Here is a 22,104-nt window from a genome sequence, read left to right on the forward strand (position 1 = left end):
CCAAGGTAAAGTAATAATGCACCTGTGTGTCTAATATCAGTAGTAGGGAAATTATAGAAGAAACTGCTAAAGGGCAGGATTAATAATCACTTAGAATGACAAGATCTAACCAGAAATTGCTAATGTGGCAAGGGCAGATCTAGTCTAACCGATCCAAATAAATTTTTTGAATTGGTAACAAAAGCATATTGAAGAGATAAGAACAATTGATGTAGTTACATGGACTGGTCAGTTACAAAACAAGTTCTGATATGGGAGACAGGTCCTACAGATTGGGCCTTAGGAAGGAATATGAGATACTGGTTTTCATTTGTCAAGGCACTAGATACAAAAGCAGGTAGGTTATGTTCCAAATTCATATACCTTTGGTTAGGCCTCTACTGGAGAATTTCTGAGTGCCACTTTACAGGAACCATGATGTAGTGGTAGAGATCAGTACAGACAAAATTCACAAGGATGTTGATGCCTCCTTTTAGTTCAGAGGACAGAATGGAGGAGACAGGTCTGCTCTTTCTGGAGCAAAGGAGGTTAATCACTGACTTATATGATGTGAAATTTGTTGTTTTGCAGCAGCAGTGCGGTTCAAAAGCACAAAATTATTATAAATTACAAAAACATAGTGCACAATAAAAAGGAATACAAGGCGCTGCTCACTGAGCATTTAGAAATCTGATGGTGAAGAGGAAGAAGCTGTTTCTGAATCATTCAGTGAGAGTCTTCCCGCTCCTGACCCTCCTCCCCAAAGGTAGTAATGAGAAGAGAGCATGTGAGGGTCCTTAATGATGGGTGCTAACTTCTTGAGGATGTTTTTGAAGGTTGGCAGAGTTGTGTCTGTGATGGAGCTGGATGAACATACAATCCTCTGCAGCTTTTTGTGATCTGGCACAGTGAAGCTTCCATACCAGGCTATGGTAGATCCAGTCATAATGCCCTCTGCCATGCATCCTTATAGAAATTTGTAAGAATCTTTGGTGACATGCCAAATCTCCTCAAACTCCCAATGAAGTAGAGCTAATGGTGTGCCCTCTCCCTGATTGCATCAATGCGTTGGGCTCAAGATAAATCCTCTGAGGTCATGACACCCAGGAACTCGAAGCTACTCACTCTTTCTACCATTGCCCCTCAATGAGGACTGCTGTGTGTTTACCTAACTTCCTATTCCTGAAGTCTACAATCTATTCCTTGTTCTTGCTAATGTTGAGTGTGAGATTGTTGAGGCAACACGCTCAACCATCTGATCTATTTCATTCTTGTACACCCACTCATCGCTGCCTGAGATTCTGTCAACAATGATGTCATCAGCAAATTTGAAGAAGGGACATGATTGAAACATAATTGTTAGCACTTTTGATAGCGTGAAATACAGAAAACTTTTCCCCATGAGAGGTTAAACAAAATGAGGGTACATCAATCTAGAATAAGGATGAAGAAACATAGAGGGGATATGAGGAGGACCTTAATCCACCAAAAGAGGTTGAAGTACCTGGAAGGCACTGCCTGAAGTAGGACCACTAACAGCATTTAAGCAGTGTCCAGACTTGAATCACTTGGGCAAAGAAGGTTATTTAATGAATGTTAATGGGTGTTCACTTATCAGTGTGGATGTCGTGGTCAAACGGCCTGTATCTAAGCTTGATGTCTCCATGACTTTATGACAATGATCATTGTTACAGGCTCCACAGAATTTTAGAACCATAGAACATTACAGCACAGAAACAGGCCTTTTGGCCCTTCTTGGCTGTGCCGGACCATTTTTCTACCTAGTCCCACTGACCTGCACCTGGACCATATCCCTCCATACACCTCTCATCCACGTACCTGTCCAAGTTTTTCTTAAGTGTTAAAAGTGAGCCCGCGTTTACCACTTCATCTGGCAGCTCATTCCACACTCCCACCACTCTCTGTGCGAAGAAGCCCCCCACCCCAATGTTCCCTTTAAACATTTCCCCCTTCGCTCTTAACCCATGTCCTCTCGTTTTTTTCTCCCCTTGCCTCAGTGGAAAAAGCCTGCTTGCATTCACTCTATCTATACCCATCATAATTTTATATACCTCTATCAAATCTCCCCTCATGCTTCTACGCTCCAGGGAATAAAGTCCTAACCTATCCAACCTTTCTCTGTAACTCAGTTTCTCAAGTCCCGGCAACATCCTTGTAAACCTTCTCTGCACTCTTTCAACCTTATTAATATCCTTCCTGTAATTTGGTGACCAAAGCTGCACACAATACTCCAAATTCGGCCTCACCAATGCCTTATACAACCTCACCATAACATTCCAACTCATACTCAATACTTTGATTAATAAAGGCCAATGTACCAAAAACTCTCTTTATGACCCTATCTACCTGTGACACCACTTTTAGGGAATTTTGTATCTGTATTCCCAATCCCTCTGTTCTACTGCACTCCTCAGAGCCCTACTATTTACCTTGTATGCTCTACCTTGGTTTGTCCTTCCAAGGTGCAATACCTCACACTTGTCTGTATTAAACTCCATCTGCCATTTCTCAGCCCATTTTTTCAGCTGGTCCAAATCCCTCTGCAAGCTTTGAAGACCTTCCTCACTGTCCACTACACCTCCAATCTTGGTATCATCAGCAAATTTGCTGATCCAATTTACCACATTACCATCCAGATCATTGATATAGATGATAAATAAAAATGGACCCAGCACTGATCCCTGTGGCACACCACTAGTCACAGGCCTCCACTCAGAGAAGCAATCCTCCACTACCACTCTCTGGCTTCTTCCATTGAGCTAATGTCTAATCCAATTTACTACCTCTCCATGTATACTTAGCGACTGAATTTTCCTAACTAATCTCCCACGTAGGACCTTGTCAAAGGCTTACTGAAGTCCATGCAGACAATATCCACTGCCTTCCCTTCATCCCCTTTCCTGGTAACCTCCTTGAAAAACTCTAATAGATTTGTTAAACATGACCTACCATGCACAAAGCCATGTTGACTCTCCCTAATAAGTCCGTCTATCTAAATACTTGTAGATCCTATCCTTTAGTACTCCTTCCAATAATTTACCTACTACCAACGTCAATCTTACCGGCTTACTTTTAGAGCCTTTTTTAAACAATGAAACAACATGAGCTATCCTCCAATCCTCCGGCACCTCACCCGTATATACCGACATTTTGAATATATCTGCCAGGGGCCCTGCAATTTCAATACTAGTCTCCTTCAAGGTCCGAGGGAATACCCTGTCAGGTCCTGGGGATTTATCTACTCTGATTTGCCTCAAGATAGCAAGCACCTCCTCCCACTTCAATCTGTATAGGTTCCATGACCTCACTACTTGCTTGCCTTATTTCCACAGAGTCCATGCCAGCTTCCTTAGTAAATACAGATGCAAAAAACCCATTTAAGATCTCCCCCATTTCTTTTGGTTCCGCACATAGCCGACCACTCTGATCTTCAAGAGGACCAATTTTATCCCTTACTATCCTTTTGCTCTTAATATACCTGTAGAAGCTCTTTGGATTATCCTTCACCTTGACTGCCAAAGCAACCTCTTGTCTTCTTTTAGCCCTCTTGATTTCCTTTTTAAGTATTTTCCTGCACTTTTATACTCCTCAAGCATCTTATTTGCACCCTGTTTTCTATACATGTCATACAACTCTCCTTCTTTATCAGAGTTCCAATATCCCTTGAGAACCAAGGTTCCTTATTCTAATTCACTTTGCCTTTAATCGTGACAGAAACATACAAACTCTGCACTCTCAAAATTTCTCCTTTGAAGGCCTCCCACTTACCAATCACATCTTTGCCAGAGAACAACCTGTCCCAATCCATGCTTTTTAGATCCTTTCTCATTTCTTCAAATTTGGCCTTCTTCCAGTTTAGAACCTCAACCCTAGGACCAGATCTATCCTTATCCATGATCAAGTTGAAACTAATGGTGTTAGGATCACTGGAACCTACACACACTTCCGTCTCCTGTCCTAACTCGTTTCCTAATAGGAGATCTAATATTGCATCCTCTCTGGTTGGTACCTCTATATATCGATTTAGAAAACTTTCCTGAACACATTTTACAAACTCTAACCCATCTAGACCTTTAACAGTATGGGAGTCTCAATTAATATGTGGAAAATTAAAATCCCTTACTATCACAACTTTATGTTTCCTGCAGTTGTCTGCTATCTCTCTGCAGATTTGCTCCTCCAATTCTTGCTGACTAGTGGGTGGTCTATAATACAACCCCATTAATGTGGTCATACCATTTGTTTTTACAAATCAAAATAAAGGTTCTTACATTAAGGTTTTGACCTTTTTTTGCAAACCAACTACAGCTGCAAGGGGAATTCTGCAGCTGTACAAATAGCTTGGTTCAATGTTATTCCACCATAATAATTATTAGAAAAAATAAATCTGTGTTAGTGTGGCTCTATATCAACACAGTTATGTAATGGCTGTTCACTTTAGACCCAGTCCATTATAAAGAAACATTTGACTTTTAAGCAAATATACTCAATTCAAAGTTCAACCAATTTGGGAAAAAACGTCATGATGTGGATTAAAATAACTAACAGTCTGTATTCATAACGTAAAAGTAGATGAACTATCAATATTAGATATGAACTATTTAAGATTTTCATTCAACTATATTGGTAGGTTTCTCTGTCCATTCTAATTGTATGTTATTTTATCCAGAGTGATATTGCAATTTGATTTTGCATCTTATTCTTCTGAAGGCAATGAAACCTTGTAATCACAGGATAATCTCTCGAGGCATTATTCAGTGGTGGCAAGGACATTCTCTTTTTTAATTCAGGCAGAGTCAAAGGGCTGAAGGGGAGGATGGACACTAGGTGGGAAGGTGAAGGATCAAGGTCAAGGACAGGAAAAGGAAAGCATAGAAGCAAAGCAGGGAGAAAGAATGTAAGAGGAGAGAAATGGAAGACAAAGCTAAGGGGAGAGAGATGTAAAGAAAAATGCAGGAAGAAATCTGGATGCAGAAGAGAATCAGGGAGCAAAAATAACCGGCCCACAATGTTGTGCCTACCCTCAAACCCTGCCTCCCATATAAGCCGACTTAAATTCTTCCAAGTACCTGTCCAGTAGTCTCTTAAACTTCACTAGTGTATCTGCCTCCACCACTGACTCAGGCAGTGCATTCCACGCACCAACCACTCTCTGAGTAAAAAACCTTCCTCTAATATTGCCCTTGAACTTCCCACCCCTTACCTTAAAGCCATGTCCTCTTGTATTGAGCAGTGGTACCCTGGGGAAGAGGCGCTGGCTATCCACTCTATCTATTCCTCTTATTATCTTGTACACCTCTATCATGTCTCCTCTCATCCTCCTTCTCTCCAAAGAGTAAAGCCCTAGCTCCGTTAACCTCTGATCATAATGCATACACTCTAAACCAGGCAGCATCCTGGTAAATCTCCTCTGTACCCTTTCCAATGCTTCCACATCCTTCCTATAGTGAGGCGACCAGAACCGGACACAGTACTCCAAGTGTGGCCTAACCAGAGTTTTATAAAGTTGCACCATTACATCGCGACTCTTAAACTCTATCCCTCGACTTACGAAAGCTAACACCCCATAAGCTTTCTTAACTACCCTATCCACCTGTGAGGCATCTTTCAGGGATCTGTGGACATGTACCCCAAGATCCTTCTGCTCCTCCACACTACCAAGTATCCTGCCATTTACTTTGTACTCTGCTTTGGAGCTTGTCCTTCCAAAGTGTACCACCTCACACTTCTCCGGGTTGAACTCCATCTGCCACTTTTCAGCCCACTTCTGTATTCCATCAATGTTTCTCTGCAATCTTTGACAATCCTCTACACTATCTACAACACCACCAACCTTTGTGTCGTCTGCAAACTTGCCAACCCACCCTTCTACCCCAACATCCAGGTCGTTAATAAAAATCATGAAAAGTAGAGGTCCCAGAACCGATCCTTGTGGGACACCACTAGTCACAATCCTCCAATCTGAATGTATTCCCTCCACCACGACCCTCTGCCTTCTGCAGGCGAGCCAATTCTGAATCCACCTGGCCAAACTTCCTTGGATCTCATGCCTTCTGACTTTCTGAATAAGCCTACCGTGTGGAACCTTGTCAAATGCCTTACTAAAATCCATATAGATCACATCCACTGCACTACCCTCATCTATATGCCTGGTCACCTCCTCAAAGAACTCTATCAGGCTTGTTAGACAGGATCTGCCCTGCACAAAGCCATGCTGACTGTCCCTGATCAGAACATGATTCTCTAAATGCCCATAAATCCTATCTCTATGAATCTTTTCCAACAGCTTTCCCACCACAGACATAAGGCTCACTGGTCTATAATCACCCGGACTATCCTTATTTCCTTTTTTGAATAAGGGGACAACATTCGCCTCCCTCCAATCCTCCGGTACCATTCCTGTGGACAATGAGGACATAAAGATCCTAGCCAGAGGCTCAGCAATCTCTTCCCTTACCTCGTGGAGCAGCCCGGGGAATATTCCTTCAGGCCCCGGGGACTTATCCGTCCTAATGTATTTTAACAACTCCAACACCTCCTCTCCCGTAACATCAACATGCTCCAGAACATCAACCTCACTCATATTGTCCTCACCATCATCAAGTTCACTCTCATTGGTGAATACTGAAGAGAAGTATTCATTGAGGGCCTTGCTCACTTCCACAGCCTCCAGGCACATCTTCCCACCTTTATCTCTAATTGGTCCTTCCTTCACTCCTGTCATCCTTTTTTCTTCACATAATTGAAGAATGCCTTGGGGTTTTCCTTTACCTGACTCGCCAAGGCCTTCTCATGCCCCCTTCTCAGCCCTTTCTTAAGCTCCTTTCTTGCTTCCCTATATTCCTCAATAGACCCATCTGATCCTTGCTTCCTAAACCTCATGTATGCTTCCTTCTTCCACCTGACTAGATTTTCCACCTCACTTGTCACCCATGGTTTCTTCACCCTACCATTCTTCATCTTCCTCACCGGGACAAATTTATCCTAAATATCCTGCAAGAGATCTCCGAACATCGACCACATGTCCATAGTACATTTCCCTGCAAAAACATCATCCCAATTCACACCCGTAAGTTCTAGCCTTATAGCCTCATAATTTGCCCTTCCCCAATTAAACACTTTCCTGTCCTCTCTGATTCTATCCTTTTCCATGATAACGCTAAAGGCCAGGGAGCGGTGGTCACTGTCCCCCAGATGCTCACCCACTGAGAGATCTGTGACCTGACCCGGTTCATTACCTAGTAGTGGATCTAGTATGGCATTCCCCCAGTCGGCCTGTCCACATACTGTGACAGGAATCCATCCTGGACACACTTAACAAACTCTGCCCCATCTAAACCCTTGGAACTAAACAGGTGCCAATCAATATTAGGGAAGTTAAAGTCACCCATGATAACAAACCTGTTATTTTTGCACCTTTCCAAAATCTGCCTCCCAATCTGCTCCTCTGTATCTTTGCTGCTACCAGGGGGCCTATAGAATACCCCCAGTAGAGTAACTGCTCCCTTCCTGTTCCTGACTTCCACACATAGTGACTCAAAAGAGGATCCTGCTAAATTACCCACCCTTTCTGTAGCTGTAATAGTATCCCTGACCAGTAATGCCACCCCTCCTCCCCTTTTTCTGCCCTCTCTATCCCTTTTAAAGCACTGAAATCCAGGAATATTGAGAATCCAGTCCTGCCCTGGTGCCAGCCAAGTCTCTGTAATGGCCACTACATCATAATTCCATGTATGTATCCAAGCTCTCAGTTCATCACCTTTGTTCCTGATGCTTCTTGCATTGAGGTACACACATTTCAGCCCTTCTACCTTATTGTCTTTACACCATTTATTCACATGCGCACTGAAGCATACAGTAAAATGTATGAAACCTAAGGATGTGCTGAGGGCAACCCACAAGTGTCACCCCACATTCTGGCACAAACATAGCACGTCTACATGTTCAACAGAACAACACAAGCAACTACAACAAAATCCACATTCCTCCCTCCTATCCACCCACTCACAGACACAGACAGCCCTCCAAATCTAGGACACACCTTTAGAGGACTTGAGCCTCCGACTGCACCTGTGGACTCGCAGACTTCTGTCTGGACGATCTCTGATCCTAGTATCTTCTGACCTGGAAGGCTACCAGCCCTTGCCTCATTGGTCTTTGTCCACAGCCCTTGCCAAACTGACATCCATCTACAAATGTCCTTCATGCCATGTCTATGACACTGGCCTTCAAACACAGATTGCGAAGCACAGAGTAGAAGCTTAGACTCTGGCCTGACCTCTAACTTCGCCACATCCTTGTCCCTAAACTTCCTTTGACCAGAACCTTATTTTTGTCCCCAAACCCATCTTTACAAACCTAAAAAACAACTAAGTTTGAGCCACAACCTCAACGGAGGCTACAGCTCGAGTAATCTTGACTCAAAACTGTTTCAACCATGGTTCTGTAACTGCAGATAAATGAATAACATGACTTTAACCTTTTAATGATTACCCTAACATAATACCAGAGCCATCACATTCAACAAATATCAGAAACCATCAGATAAACTTCAGTATGCAATTTTGCCTCACCTAAAGTTGAGCTTAAACAAGTCATACAGTCTATCAGCTTCAGAAATATTAATCTTTGAAAACTTTATCCTTGCCACTCAGAATGCAAACATATGCATTCCATGGCACAAATTGATTTCAACAACAAAATATTTACTTTCCTCCACAACTCTATATTACACTAGTTTCATAAGTTACTGGATTCAACACTTTATGCTCTGTCCCTTTCCTTCATTAAACTTAATTCATCTTGACACCCCATAACCTCAGAATCAGGTTTAATATCACCAACATACATCATGAACTTTGTTAACTTAGCTGCAGCAATACAACGCAATACATGATAAATATAGAAAATCATAAATAAATGAATTACAGTAAGTATGTAGGTGTATATTAAATAGGTAAATAAAAATAATAGTGTAAAACAGAAATAATAAAAAAGTGAGGTAGTGCTCTCATGGGTTCAATGTCCATTTAGAAATCGGATGGCAGAGCAGAGGAAGCTGTTCCTGAATCACGTCTGTATCTTCGTCCTGACTGTGACAGTGAGAACAGGGTATGTACTCGGTGCTGGGGGTCCTTAATAATGGATGCCACCTTTCTGAACCTCTACTCACACCTCTATCTCTACTGTCAATGACACCCACAAGTTCCTTCTGCATCAACCTTATTATAATCAATGTTACCTTTAAGTTTTTACAAGTAACATTTTAACTTTTAACTTTTAGCCATAAAACTCATTTACCAAAGTCCAACTTACAGAATTCTTTCCCATATCTCCACTTCACCCTCAGTATCGTTTTAAAGATGTCTGAACAGCATATTTTCATCAATGTTATGAGACCATAACGATTAGGAGCAGAATTAGGCCATATGGCCCATCCAGTCTGCTCTACCATTTCATCAGGTGTATGGGGTGTCAGGGAGGGGTAGCACCTCTGGTGGGGGAACATGTCGCGTCCTTTTCAGGGCGGTTAGTCCACCTTTGGTCCCCACCTGGCACTCAGCTCTCACCTGTGGCTCCCTGTAGCTGTTTGCATGCGACAGCGGCCACACCCCAGGCAATGGCTTCGACAAGCCGGCTAAGCCAGGTGAGGGTAGCCGACGGGTCTCAAACCCTCGGTGTGATAGGGAGTTGTCTATCCCAGCATGTGAAGACAGACTCCGGCGAATTGAGCGGACGAGACCTATGGAAGGTCCAACGGTCAAGAAGGCGGTCTCTGCAAGCGTCGTGGAACGTGTAGAGCAGGACAAGACACAGACGACGTCCTGGTCATCCACTGCACCTGGTCCCATCTCCAGCCGTCTAGATTCTGTCTTGCCACTGGATCCAGATGGGAATTGGGAAGAGAGAGTGAGGCTGACACTGTGCAACTCTCCCTCACTTAAATCCAAATCACCCGTTAGTCTCGACACCATCATAATGGTGTCGAGGTCCTCATCGATGTCAACGATGGACGAACAACCATTTCATCAAGGTAGATCCAATTTTTCTCTCAGCCCCAATCTCCTGTCTTCTCCCTGATTAAAAAATCAATCTACCTCTGCCTTAAATAAAGACTTGGCCTCTACAGCTGCCTGTGGCAAAGAATTTCACCGATTCAACACTCTCTGGCTAAAGAAATACCTCCTCACCATTCTAAAAGGATATCTCACTTTTCTAAGGCTGTGTCTTCTGGTGTTAGACTCTCCCACCATAGGAAACATCCTCTCCACATCTACTCTATCAAGGCCTTTCACCATTCGACAGGTTTCAATTCTTCTGAATTCTGAATACAGGCCCAAAGTCAAAGTCTTTTCAATCCTGGAATCATTTTTGTGAACAACCTTAGAACCCTCTCCAGTTTCAGCACATCTTTTCTAAGATAAGGAGCCCAAAACTACTCACAATACTCCAACTGAGGCCTCACCAGTGTTTTATAAAGTTTCCACATTATATCCTTGCTATCAAGAAGTGGCCGTGCTAACGCAAATTTTAAGTAATTAACTACACATATCCTTGCTTCTAACTATTCAGAAGTCACACATTGATGAGATATTTTTGCTGACTGATTATCCCCAGTGTATTTCCATTTTCTATTCACAGGCATTTCTTGAAGTAAAGGTTATCTGCATTTGTTGAAGTTGTGTCGTACACTATAAGCACAATTAAATGCTCCCAATTTCATTTCAAAGCCACATCAGGACTAAACGCAGTTATTCTTTAAGAAATAGATTTGTACAAAGGTATGTTTGTCATGTAAAATAATCCAGCTTGAATTCAGACTAAGTGAAAGACCAAATAAATCACAATACATCATTACCTCCAGGAATTAGGAAAGAAGCAAATAGCATTTTCAGTGTGAGACATGTTAATATTTGTAGGGAAGCAAATAATTAATATTTTTTTGGCTTAACACAGCCAATACATACTTCAAGAAAGAAACAATATAACTGGTTTAAGTGCAATGAATTACCTTGTTATTTATGTTGATATGCAGTGAGGGCCACTGCCCAACCACCTTACTGGAATCAGCTTCCAACTGCTTAAAACACACTCCAACCTCATCATAGTGTGGAAGAACAGTTGAGCTCAACTCTAAAAAAAATATAAAGTTTATATAAAAATAGAACCATATTGCAAGTGCAAGCTTTATAAATAACAAAGGAATAACAAAAATGACATTCTGACATCTGTTAATAATATTGTCTCAGAAGAAATCTGGTTCAAGGAAAAGTTGAATAAAGGACACCATTTAATCAAAGAAGAAACCTGAAGAACCTTTTTTATTGCAATTTTAGGGGACTCAAAGGGTGATGAGATTCAGGAACAAGGATGGAGTGGATGGGGGGGGCATTAAGGTCTGGGACGCAGTAAGCAAATTCATCTGTACCTTAACCTATGAGACTGTATACCAACAGAAGACTGTACACAGACCCATTGTATGTGCAAGAGAGCACATGCTCATGCAGCAGAGTCTGGTACCAATTGTCTTTAATCCCTTGTTACTGGACTAAGACCTCAGTTTGTGAAGTCCCTGTAGTGTTATGTATGCAAAGGTTCTCAAAATTACAGAAAGGTCACAGTATATTCAGCTCTTTATTGGAACATTCTATCTAATCCCTTTCTACAGACTTTAATTTACTGCTCTGAAAATATTCATTTCATTTATCTCAAAAGATAGGAGTAACCATCTTTTGAATATAAAGATAGCCAACTAAACTAATCCCTTATGCCTACAAAATGTCCATATCCTTCCATTTTCCTCACATTCATGTGCCTATCTAAATGTCTCTTAAAAGTCTCTCATAACCTTATAAACCAGATCTCCCCTCAGCCTCCGCTGCTCCAGAGAAAACAACCCAAGTTTTTCCAACATTTCATTGTAGCACATGCCCTCTAATCCAGGCAGTATCCTGGTAAACCTCTTCTGTACCTTCGCCAAAGCCACAAAATCCTTCCTATATTGGGTCAACCAGAACAGTATACAATACTCCAGATGCAGCCTAACTAGTTTATAAAGCTGTAATATAACTTACTGCCATATGCCTTCTTGATCACCCTCATGTTACCATGTTACTTCTGTTTTTTTTTGCCAAATACCTTCCTTGTATGCCCCCTAATTTTTTTAAACCTCTCCTTTACATTGCAACAGTTTGATTCGGCATACACGATCGATATTCTTCATGATTTTAAATACCTCTTACTTCACAAGTACTTTTGCCCTAAGAACAATCCCAGCTTTTAGTCAGTCAAATTCATTCAGCTCAGAATCATTCTGGTAAGCTTGCATCTTTCCTAAATTTATGGCAGCCAGGAGTAGTCACAAAACCTTTGTTGTAGCCTAAACAGTGACTATATCTTCGTGAATTATTTGCTGTTATACTCACTGCCTATATTTATAGAGCTCAGGATTCTGTATGTCTTTTTAACCACTTCAACTTGCCCTGTCATTTTCATTGAGCATATTTGCCTTGATCTCTCTATTTTTGCATTCCTTTTAGAATCTTGCACTCTAGTTTAAGTTCAAGTTCATATTGTCTCTTCATGTTCTTCCTACCAAAATGTAACATACACATTTCTCAGCATTAAATTTCACATATCCAACATTTCTACCAGCCTGTCTGCATCTCATTCAGAAGTCTACTAATAATTGGCTTTCTCATCAGATTGTGTGTCATCTTCAAATTTGGAAACTATGCTCTGTAACTCCAAGCCCAAGCCTTTTAAATAAATCAAATAAAGCAATGCCCAGGAAACACTACTGGACACCTCCCTACAGTCTGAAAAAATTAACAGTTTTCACTACTGCTCTGTATTTTGTAACTTTGGCATTTTTTTATCCATTCTACTAAATTTACTTTTACTTCAAAGCCTTCAAATAATATCACAACCATTGTGAGAGTGGATCAATGTTCAATTGTAAAGTTAAACGTCTTTGGCTGGTGAGCTTTGGCAACTGGAATGCAGGTAAGGTACCTTGAAATTCCTCTTAGAGCATTCAATGGCAATTACGGTAGTGGTATGTTCCTCCTGCAAGATCTGTGTGAAGTGTGTCTAGCTGCAGTTCCTAACTGACCACGTGAAAGAGCTGGAGGTGGACGTAGTCAGGATTATCTGAGATGCTGAGTTTCATAGATGTGAGTTTTAGCAAGGTGATTACACCTAAGGTGCAGGCAGAAAGTAGTTGGGTGACCACCAGGAAAAGGAAACAGACAGTTAGCACAAGATTCATCTGTGGCCATTTCCCTCAAACAAGGATACTGTTCTGGATACTATTGGGTAGGGTGTCCATCCAGGAGAAGGCACAACAGCCAGATCTGTGGCTCCAGGACTGGCACTGGAGCTCAGCAGGGAAGGGTGAAGATAGAAGAACTACAATGATACGGGATTCAACAGTTAGGGGTGGGGGGGGGTAGGGTGGGAACCACAGACATGAGATGCTATGTCCACAAAAGGAACTCTAAAAATGGTATGTTGCCTCCCCCGTGCCATAGTCTAGGATGTCACAGAGCAGCTACAGAACATTCTCAAGGGGGAGGATGAGCAGCACGTTAGCACAAATGACATAGGTAGAAAATAGGATGAGGTCCTATGGGGTGAATATATAGAGGTAGGGAACAAGATAAAAAGCAGGACCTTGAGGGTAGTAATCTTTGGATTACTTCCTCCAGTGCCATATGCTAGTGTGGGTGAGAATAGATGGATATGACTTAAAAATTGGTGTAGGGTGCGGGGATTCCTATCTTTGGAACATTGGGAACTCTTCTGAGGCAGAGGAAATCTGAACTGGAGGGACAAACCAATGTCCTGGCAAGCAGATTTGCTAGCATTACCTGGATGGGTTTAAACTACATCGGCAGGGCAGTAGGACCCCAAGATTCAGAGAGGCAAATGAGATGCTGGAAATCAATGCAGAAGTCAGTGACAGGAAGCTTACTAACCTGGGGCTTGGACAGCTATGTTTAAGTGGGATATTATAACCATTACAGATACATGTCTAAGGGAGGGACAGGGCTGACAGCTTAACACTCTGAGATGAAATTACTGAAGGGTCATCCAGTGACGCTTTATGGATGGAGCTGAGAAATAAGGCGATGAATGATGACCTTGTTAAGATCGTTGGCCCCCAGAACTGTCAATGGGAACTAGAAGAACAAATATGCAGTGAGGTGTGCAATGAAATAATAGGGTTATATAGAAGGGGATTGTCGAGGACTTAGATGAATTGGTATTTGTTAAGTGTATTCAGACAAATTTCTTAATGAAATATATTGAAGGCCCGACCAAGGAAAGGGCAAAGTCCTACCTTTTCTTGAATAAGAGGGCAGGCAAGTAACAGAGGTGTCACCAGGGAGAACTTAGGACAAGTTACCATAGTTCTAATGGTTTTAAAATAGTTCTGGAATGAAACAGAACTGATCCACAGGTTCAAATGCTAAATTAGTGCAATGTGAATTTCGACAATATGATACAGGAGCTTGCAAAGCTGATTGGGGTAGATGTTTGCAGACAAAGGGATGGCTGGGTGGCTTTTAAAGATGAGATAGTGAGAACTCAAGGTCTGTATGTTCTTGTTAGAGAGTGAAGGACAAGGCAGATAGGATTAAGGACATTGATGACAAAGGATATTGTGGCACTAGTCAGGAGAGAGGAAATATGGGTCAGGACAAAGACTGTTGGGATGAAGTTAATCCCTGGAGTACAAGCAATGCAGAAGCGTACTCAAGAAGGAAGTCAGGAGGGCAAAAAGGAGGCATGAGATAAATTTTGTGGAGATTAAGAAAAATCCAAGAAGTCTTCATAAGTATATTAAAAGAAAAAGAGTCACTCAAGAGAATAGGGCCCATCAAAGATCAAAAGAAATTTCTTTGTGTGGAGGTACAGGAGATAAGCAAGGTCCTTAATGCCTATTTTTCCACTTTTTAACTGAGGAGAAAGACATGAAAACTTCAGAACCAGGGAAAAGTAAATGTGAAGGTCTTGGAGATTTGTATACCTCTATGCCTTTTAAGACATCCAACACCTCCTCAAATTTAATGCAGACTATCCCCAAGGCCTGACCAGGTTTATTCAAGAATATTACAGGAGACTAGAGAAGAAATTGCAGGAGCCCTGCTTGAGATACTTGCATCATTGTTAGCCATGGGTGAGATGCCAGTAAATTGGAGTGTAGTGAACATGCAGCTTTTAATTAAGAAAGGTAGCAGAGAAAACCTGGAAACTATAGAGCAGTAGGTCTAAAATCAATTACTAGAGGTGATTTTGGGGGATTAGATACATGTACATCTAGACAGACAAGAGTTGATTAGGGATAGTCAGCATGGCATGACAATTCTGCCAATTAATAAGATCATGGCTGATCTGATCACAATCTCTCCTCCACATTCTAGTTTACCCATCATTACCCTTCAATTTCTTTGCTTATCCACTATTGCCTAAGACATATTCAAAGATGCGGCTTTCACTTCTCTTTGAGAAAAGGTATTTCAAGAACCCTTGATCTTCAGAGGAAAGAAGTTTCACCTCACATTTTCTTTACATAATGACTGGTGTTGCTAGATTCTTCCTCACAAGGAAAAAGTCATCTTCATATCCAATCTGTCAAGACCCTTCAGGAATCTGTGTCAGTTAAGCTGCTCACTTCTGAGCTCTAGTGGATAAAGACCTACTTTATCCAATCTTTTCGTAACAAGATATTTCCAGGGTCTTGACTAAAAATGTTAACCATCCCTCTGCTCCACACGTTGCCTGACCTGCTGAATACTTAAGCTGTTTTGTTTCTGATCCAGATAAGGATTTCCAGTCTCTTCTCTTCATTCTAGTTATTACTATAATAATTCTCCGACCTGCCTTTTATCTTGCCTTGAGGAGGAGACCGGTACTATATGCAATATTCCAGGTGCACTTCGACCTAAACTCCACGTAACTGGAGCATAAGACCACCTTATTTTCTTATTTAACTTATCTACCAATAACATTTATTAGCTTTTGTAAAGCACTTGCTGTATGTGCCTAATAGCCTTTTACAACTCATGCCTCAGACACCTATATTCCTTTGTATCTCAGAGCTCCTTAATCTCTCACCATTCAGATAATACCTTTTCAGGTATTTTTTTTATTACAAAAATGGAAAATTTCACACTGTCCCACATTGTGCTCCATTTACCATATCTCAGCCCACTCACTTAACTATCCCTCCATGGCCTCCTTATGTCCTTGTCATAATATTTATACTATAATTTCCTGTCTATCTTTGTAAACTGTCATCAAGTAAACTCAACAACCATATCTTTGGCAATGTCATCCAAACCATTCATATAAATCAATAAAATTGAAGCAACATGCTCCAATCTCTATGGTACACCACCCATCACATCTTACCAACTAATAAAGATCCTCTTATATCAACTCTATTTCCTGATAACCTTCCTAGTTTATTATGCATGTCATTATGTTATCTTGTACACTGTGAGCTTTTATGTCCCACCATAAACTTTGATCTGAACTTTTATAAAATGCTTTCAAGAAAATTTAGAACATCAGCAAGATTTCCTTAACTTCAACCTTCCTATGTCTCTAGGATCTGCCTGGTACAGTCTCTCATGTCCCAATTCTTGACTCCTAAAACAGACATTCCATTCCAATGTCTGCCACAGGTAAAGATTACCTTACAAATATAGAAAAATACTCTGGGCTGTTAAGAGTTTCTTGAACATATTCAACCTCCCCACAAAATCCTGTGCACCTCTCTTTGTGATAACTGCACAAAGCGGAGAAGGAAGATTTGAAATGATGTTGAGAATCTCAACTCCATCCACCAGGAACATCATGTAAGTGGTGAAATGAGCACACCATTTCAAAGACTACTTAACACATCGACTACCTCCTCTTGCCTGTTAGAGCATTGTAGTTCCCACATTGGCTGAATAGTACCCTCAGAACCCACAAAAACAGAGAGAAGGTGGGGCTGCTGCAGAAGAAGATAGCAACCTAAACCACCATTTTTCAGTGCTCATTCTACAGTTCTCAAAGATCTGTCCATCCTGGAGCTGGTTTTATTTAGATTAGAATTTCATACTTTTGGCAGGCTGTTTTGATGATGGATAAATAGTATCAGTCAAACTACATAACATCAGCACCAGTTCGTGTCCAGTACACGCCACTACTTAATCTTGACACTTAGTGTGCATGACACTAAGTGGATAGAATAATAAATTAGTATCTTCATGAAAATAATCAGAAAATGTCAAAATCATTGCTTGGAAAACTGCAGTTCAGGAACATTAATCTATTTAGTTAATTTTGTTAACAGTCCCATTTAATATATTATAATGAAAAAAAAACTTCAGGTTAGTACTTTGCATTGAACCTTTAACAGTTTTAATTTATGGAATGCACGTAAATCAAAGGGAAGAAATATAATATCAATAAATGTCTACCATCAGAGGTCTCTAAATAATTAGGTTTAAGGAATGGGCATATTCTTAATGTCTAACTGTGCTACATTTCAATAAAAAAAGTCAAGAAGGCAATCTGCTATATGGACTTTTTATCTTTTGGTTCTCAGAGCTGCTGCAAAGGGAACACAGAAACACCAGTTTACAAATTTGGAGGCACTTTAAATAATTAAATAAGGTTTTAAGAAATTGAATTAACATTGAATCAGTTAATTCAGCTGACAAATTCTGCTACATCCTGCCTCTCCTTCGCTTGACATCCTGAATAGTTTTCCAGATTTCTTCTTCCTCAACTTACCCACAAGAGGTTTTTTGTCCATTCTTGGCTTTTCCTCAACCCCGATTAATTCATCATACTTCTGGCATTCAGATTCTAATTATACTGCTTCCCTTTCTTTTCCTAATCTTTTTCAAAAGGATAGTGAAAGGGGATAATAGAATCCCTTTTCACAGAAATTATGCAACAGATATGGAGAGGTGGGGGGGGCATGGGAGGCGAGTAGTGGTGTTGATGGTGGGCGAAAGCAACAATGTGAAAATCAGTTACAGAGATATATAAGCTGAGTGCTAGGATAGAAAGGATCGTAAGACCATAAGACATAGGAGCAGAATTAGGCCATTTGGCCCATTGAGTCTGCTCCTTTCTTCCCCTCTTCAGCCCCACTCCCTGGCCTTCGCCCCATAACCTTTGGTGCTGTGTCCAATCAAGAACCTATCAATCTTAGCCTTAAATACGCACAACGACCTGACCTCGAAGCTGCTTGTGGTATCAAATTCCACAAATCCACCACCCTCTGGTAGAGAAATTTCTCTGCATCTCTGCTTTAAATGGACGCCCCTCTATCCTGAGCCTGTGCTCTCCTGTCCTAGCGTTCCCTCACCAGGGGAAACAACCTTTCCAAATTTACTCTGTCTAAGCCTTTAAACATTTGAAAGATTTCAGTGAGATCTCCCCTCATCCTTCTAAATCCCAGCAAGTACAGAGCCAGAGCCATCAAAAATTCCTCAAATGATAACCATTTCATTCCTAGAATCATACTTGTGAACCTCCTCTGAACCCTCTTCAATGCCAACATATCTTTTCCTACATAAGGAGGCTCAAACTGTACATAAAACTAAGGTGAGGCTTCACCAGTGCTGTATAAAGTCTCAGCATCACATCCCTGTTCTTGCATTCTAGACCTCTTGAAATGAATGCTAACACTGCACTTGCCTTCCTCACCACTGACTTTACCTGTGTCCTGCACAAAGACTCCCAAATCCCTTTACAACTCAGATTTTTGGATATTCTCTGTTTAGAAAATAGTCTACACATTTATTTCTACCACCAAAGTGCATGCATTTTCCAACATTGTATTTATTTGCCTTTTTCTTGTTCATTCTCCTAATCTGGAAAAAGTCCTTCTGCATCCTACCTGTTTCCTCAACACTACCTGCCCATCCGTCAATCTTTGTATCATCTGCAAACTTGCAACAAAACCATCTATTCCATCATCTAAACCACTGACATGCAGCATAAGAAGTGGTCCCAACACCAACCCTACAGAACACCATTACTCACTGGCAGCCAACCAGAAAAGGATGCTTTTATTCCCACTCACTGCCTCCTACCAATCAGCCAATGCTCGAAACATGCCAGTAACTTTCCTGTAATACCATGGGCTCCTAACTTGGTAAGCAGCCTCATGTGTGGCACCTTGTCAAAGGCCTTCTGAAAATCCAAAAATACAACATCCACTGCATCTCTTTAACTATCCTACTTGTAATCTCCTCGAAGAATTCCAACAGGTTCGTCAGGCAAGATTTTCCCTAAAGAAAACCATGCTGACTCTGTTCCATCTTGTCCACTGTCACCAAGCACACCACAATTTCACCCTTAACAATCGACTCCAATATCTTCCCAACCACTGGTCTATAATTTCCTTTCTGCTGCCTTCCTCCTTTCTCAAAGAATGGAGTGACACTTGCAATTTTCCAGTCCTCTGGTACCGTGCCAGAGACCAATGATTTTTGAAAGGTCACTACTAATGCCTCCATAATCTCTATTACTACCTCATTCAGAACCCTAGGTTGCAGGTTATCTGGTCCGGGTGACTTATGTACCTTTTGGACTTTTAGCTTTTTTTGCACCCTTTTAATAGTAACTATGCTCACTTCTCTTCCTTCACAGACTACAACATCTGGCACACTACTAGTGTCTTCCACAGTGAAGACTAATGCAAAACCCTCGTTTAGTTTATCTGCCATCATCTTATTTCTCCGGCCTCATTTTCTAATGGTCCTATATCTACTCTCATCTCTCTTTTTTGATACTTGAAAAAGCTTTTTCTCTCCACCTTTATATTGTTTACTAGGTTGCTTTCATAATTCATTTTCTCCCTCCTAATGATTCTTTTAGTTGCTTTCTAAAGGTTCCCAATCCTCTATCTTTCTGCTAATGTTTGCTTTGTTGTATGCTCTCTCTTTTGCTTTTACATTAGCTTTGACTTCTCTTGTCGGCCATGGTTGTACTATTTTGCCAATTGAGTATTTCTTCAGTTTTGGAATTCATCTATCCTGCACCTTCCTCATTTTTCCCAGATGCTCACACTATTGCTGCTCTGCTGCCATCCCTGCCAGCATCTCCTTCTAAGTTACTTTGGCCAACTCATACCACTTTAATTTCCTTTACTCGACTGAAATGCAGCTACATCAGACTTTACTTTCTCCCTATCAAATTTTAAGTTGAACTCAATCACACTGTGATCACTGCCTCCTAAGGGTTCTTTTACCTTAACCTCACTAATCACCTCCGGTTCATTACATAACACCCAATCCAGTATAGCTGATCCCCTAGTAGGCTCAATGAAAAACTGCTCTAAAAAGCCATCTCGTAGGCATTCAACAAACTCACTCTCTTGAGATCCATTACCAACTTGATTTTCCCAATCTACCTGCATGTTGAAATCTCCCATGACTATCATAACATTGTTCTTTTGACATGCCTTTTCAATTCCTCATTGTAATCTGTGTTCCACTTCCCAGCCACTGTTGGGAGGCCTGTATATAACTGCCATCAGGGTCCTTTTACCCTTGCAGTTTCTTAACCCACAAGGATTCAACACCTTGCAATCCTATGTCACATCTTTCTACTGATTTGATGCCATTCTTTACCAGCACAGCCACACCACCCCCTCTGCCTACCTTCCTATCCCTCTGATACAATGTGTAACCTTGGACATTCAGCTCCCAACTACAACCATTCTTCAACCATGATTCAGTGATGGCCACAACATCAAACCTGACAATCTGTAATAGTGCAACAAGATAATTTACCTTATACTCCGTGCATGAGATATTACACTTCGAGTACTGCATTTGCTACCCTTTTTGATTCTGCGCTCTTAATGCACTGATACTCACCCTACTGGCTACAATTTTGCCCGATCCGATGTCTACCCTTCCTGACAGTCTGACTGCAAGCTATCTTTGCTTTTCTTTTATCATCTGTATTACCCTGAGTCCTCTCACTCTGGTTCCACAATAACCCTGCCAAATTAAGTTTAAAACCTCCCCAACAGCTCTAACAAACTTACCCGCAAGAATATTGTTCCCCGTCGCTTTCAGGTGCACTTTTGTACAAGTTATACCTCCCCCAGAAGAGATCCCAATGATCCAAGAACTTGAAGCCCTGTTCCTTGCACCAGCTTCTCAGCCATGCATTAATCTGCCAAATCATTCTGTTTCATCCTCACTGGCACATGGCACATGGCACAGGCAGCAATCCAGAAAATACTACCTTGGAGGTCCTGCTTCTCAACTTTCTGCCCAGCTCTCTAAATTCTCTTTTCAGGACCTCTTTGTTTTTCCTTCCTATGTCATTGGTACCAGTTTAACTTCGTAGGCAAAGAGGAAGGGTTAGCAGCAGATCAAGTGTCTCTACTTTGAATGTAAGGAGGTTTAGGAGAACACAGAAGAGTAGGAAAGGCACTTAAGATAAGTAATACTGGTAGTAACGATAAAGAGCCAAGCAGTTTTAGCTTTACCAACACAACTTTTCTTCCTACTGCACCCCGCCGCAAACAAATGACATGATGTGACATGACATGCATTTTTCCAATATGCCAGTTCTGTGTCCTGTACTGTATATTCAAATGAGCACAAGGAGAAAAACAAAAGGAGTTATTAACAGCTTTACTTAATGATACACCAGAAACGCACAGGCCAATAGGTAGTATAACCGACGCTTCTCCACATTTAACTACTCAAGAAACATCTCCGACTTCAAATTTCCCATTCCCCCCCATCCAAAAAACAACCACTTACTATGAGAAATGAAACAAAAACTTATAAGGCTCAGTCTGTTTCTCGTCGACCATGGATGCTGCGCCCTAGCTTTCTAGACACGCAAGCCTAGCCAGTACGACATGGAGAGCAAGCTGTTATCTTCTCCATAGATCTGATTAACCCACAGGAATGGCAAAGACCGATACAGTTTGGTACCAACAGCATTGCAGTAGCTGCCAGTCAATGTTGAACTCAACATTCAACTTCCTTAGGGACTCTAGCTTAAATTTTCCCTTAGGGTTTAATCCTGAAACCTTCCCCATGAGTAGGTATAGCCGCAAGG

General features: G+C 41.3%; 1 protein-coding gene across 1 annotated transcript in view; it reads right to left on the bottom strand.

The window, feature by feature from the left end:
- Positions 1-22,104, bottom strand: part of LOC140195704 (band 4.1-like protein 4B) — a 283,259-nt gene that overhangs the window by 23,828 nt on the left and 237,327 nt on the right. Inside the window, exon 18 of the mRNA XM_072254417.1 lies at positions 11,012-11,133. Coding sequence (XP_072110518.1) covers positions 11,012-11,133 — 122 coding nt within the window. The remainder of the gene's footprint in view (positions 1-11,011; positions 11,134-22,104) is intronic.

Source organism: Mobula birostris, chromosome 3 (genome assembly GCF_030028105.1).
Source record: "Mobula birostris isolate sMobBir1 chromosome 3, sMobBir1.hap1, whole genome shotgun sequence".
Taxonomy (NCBI): domain Eukaryota; kingdom Metazoa; phylum Chordata; class Chondrichthyes; order Myliobatiformes; family Myliobatidae; genus Mobula; species Mobula birostris.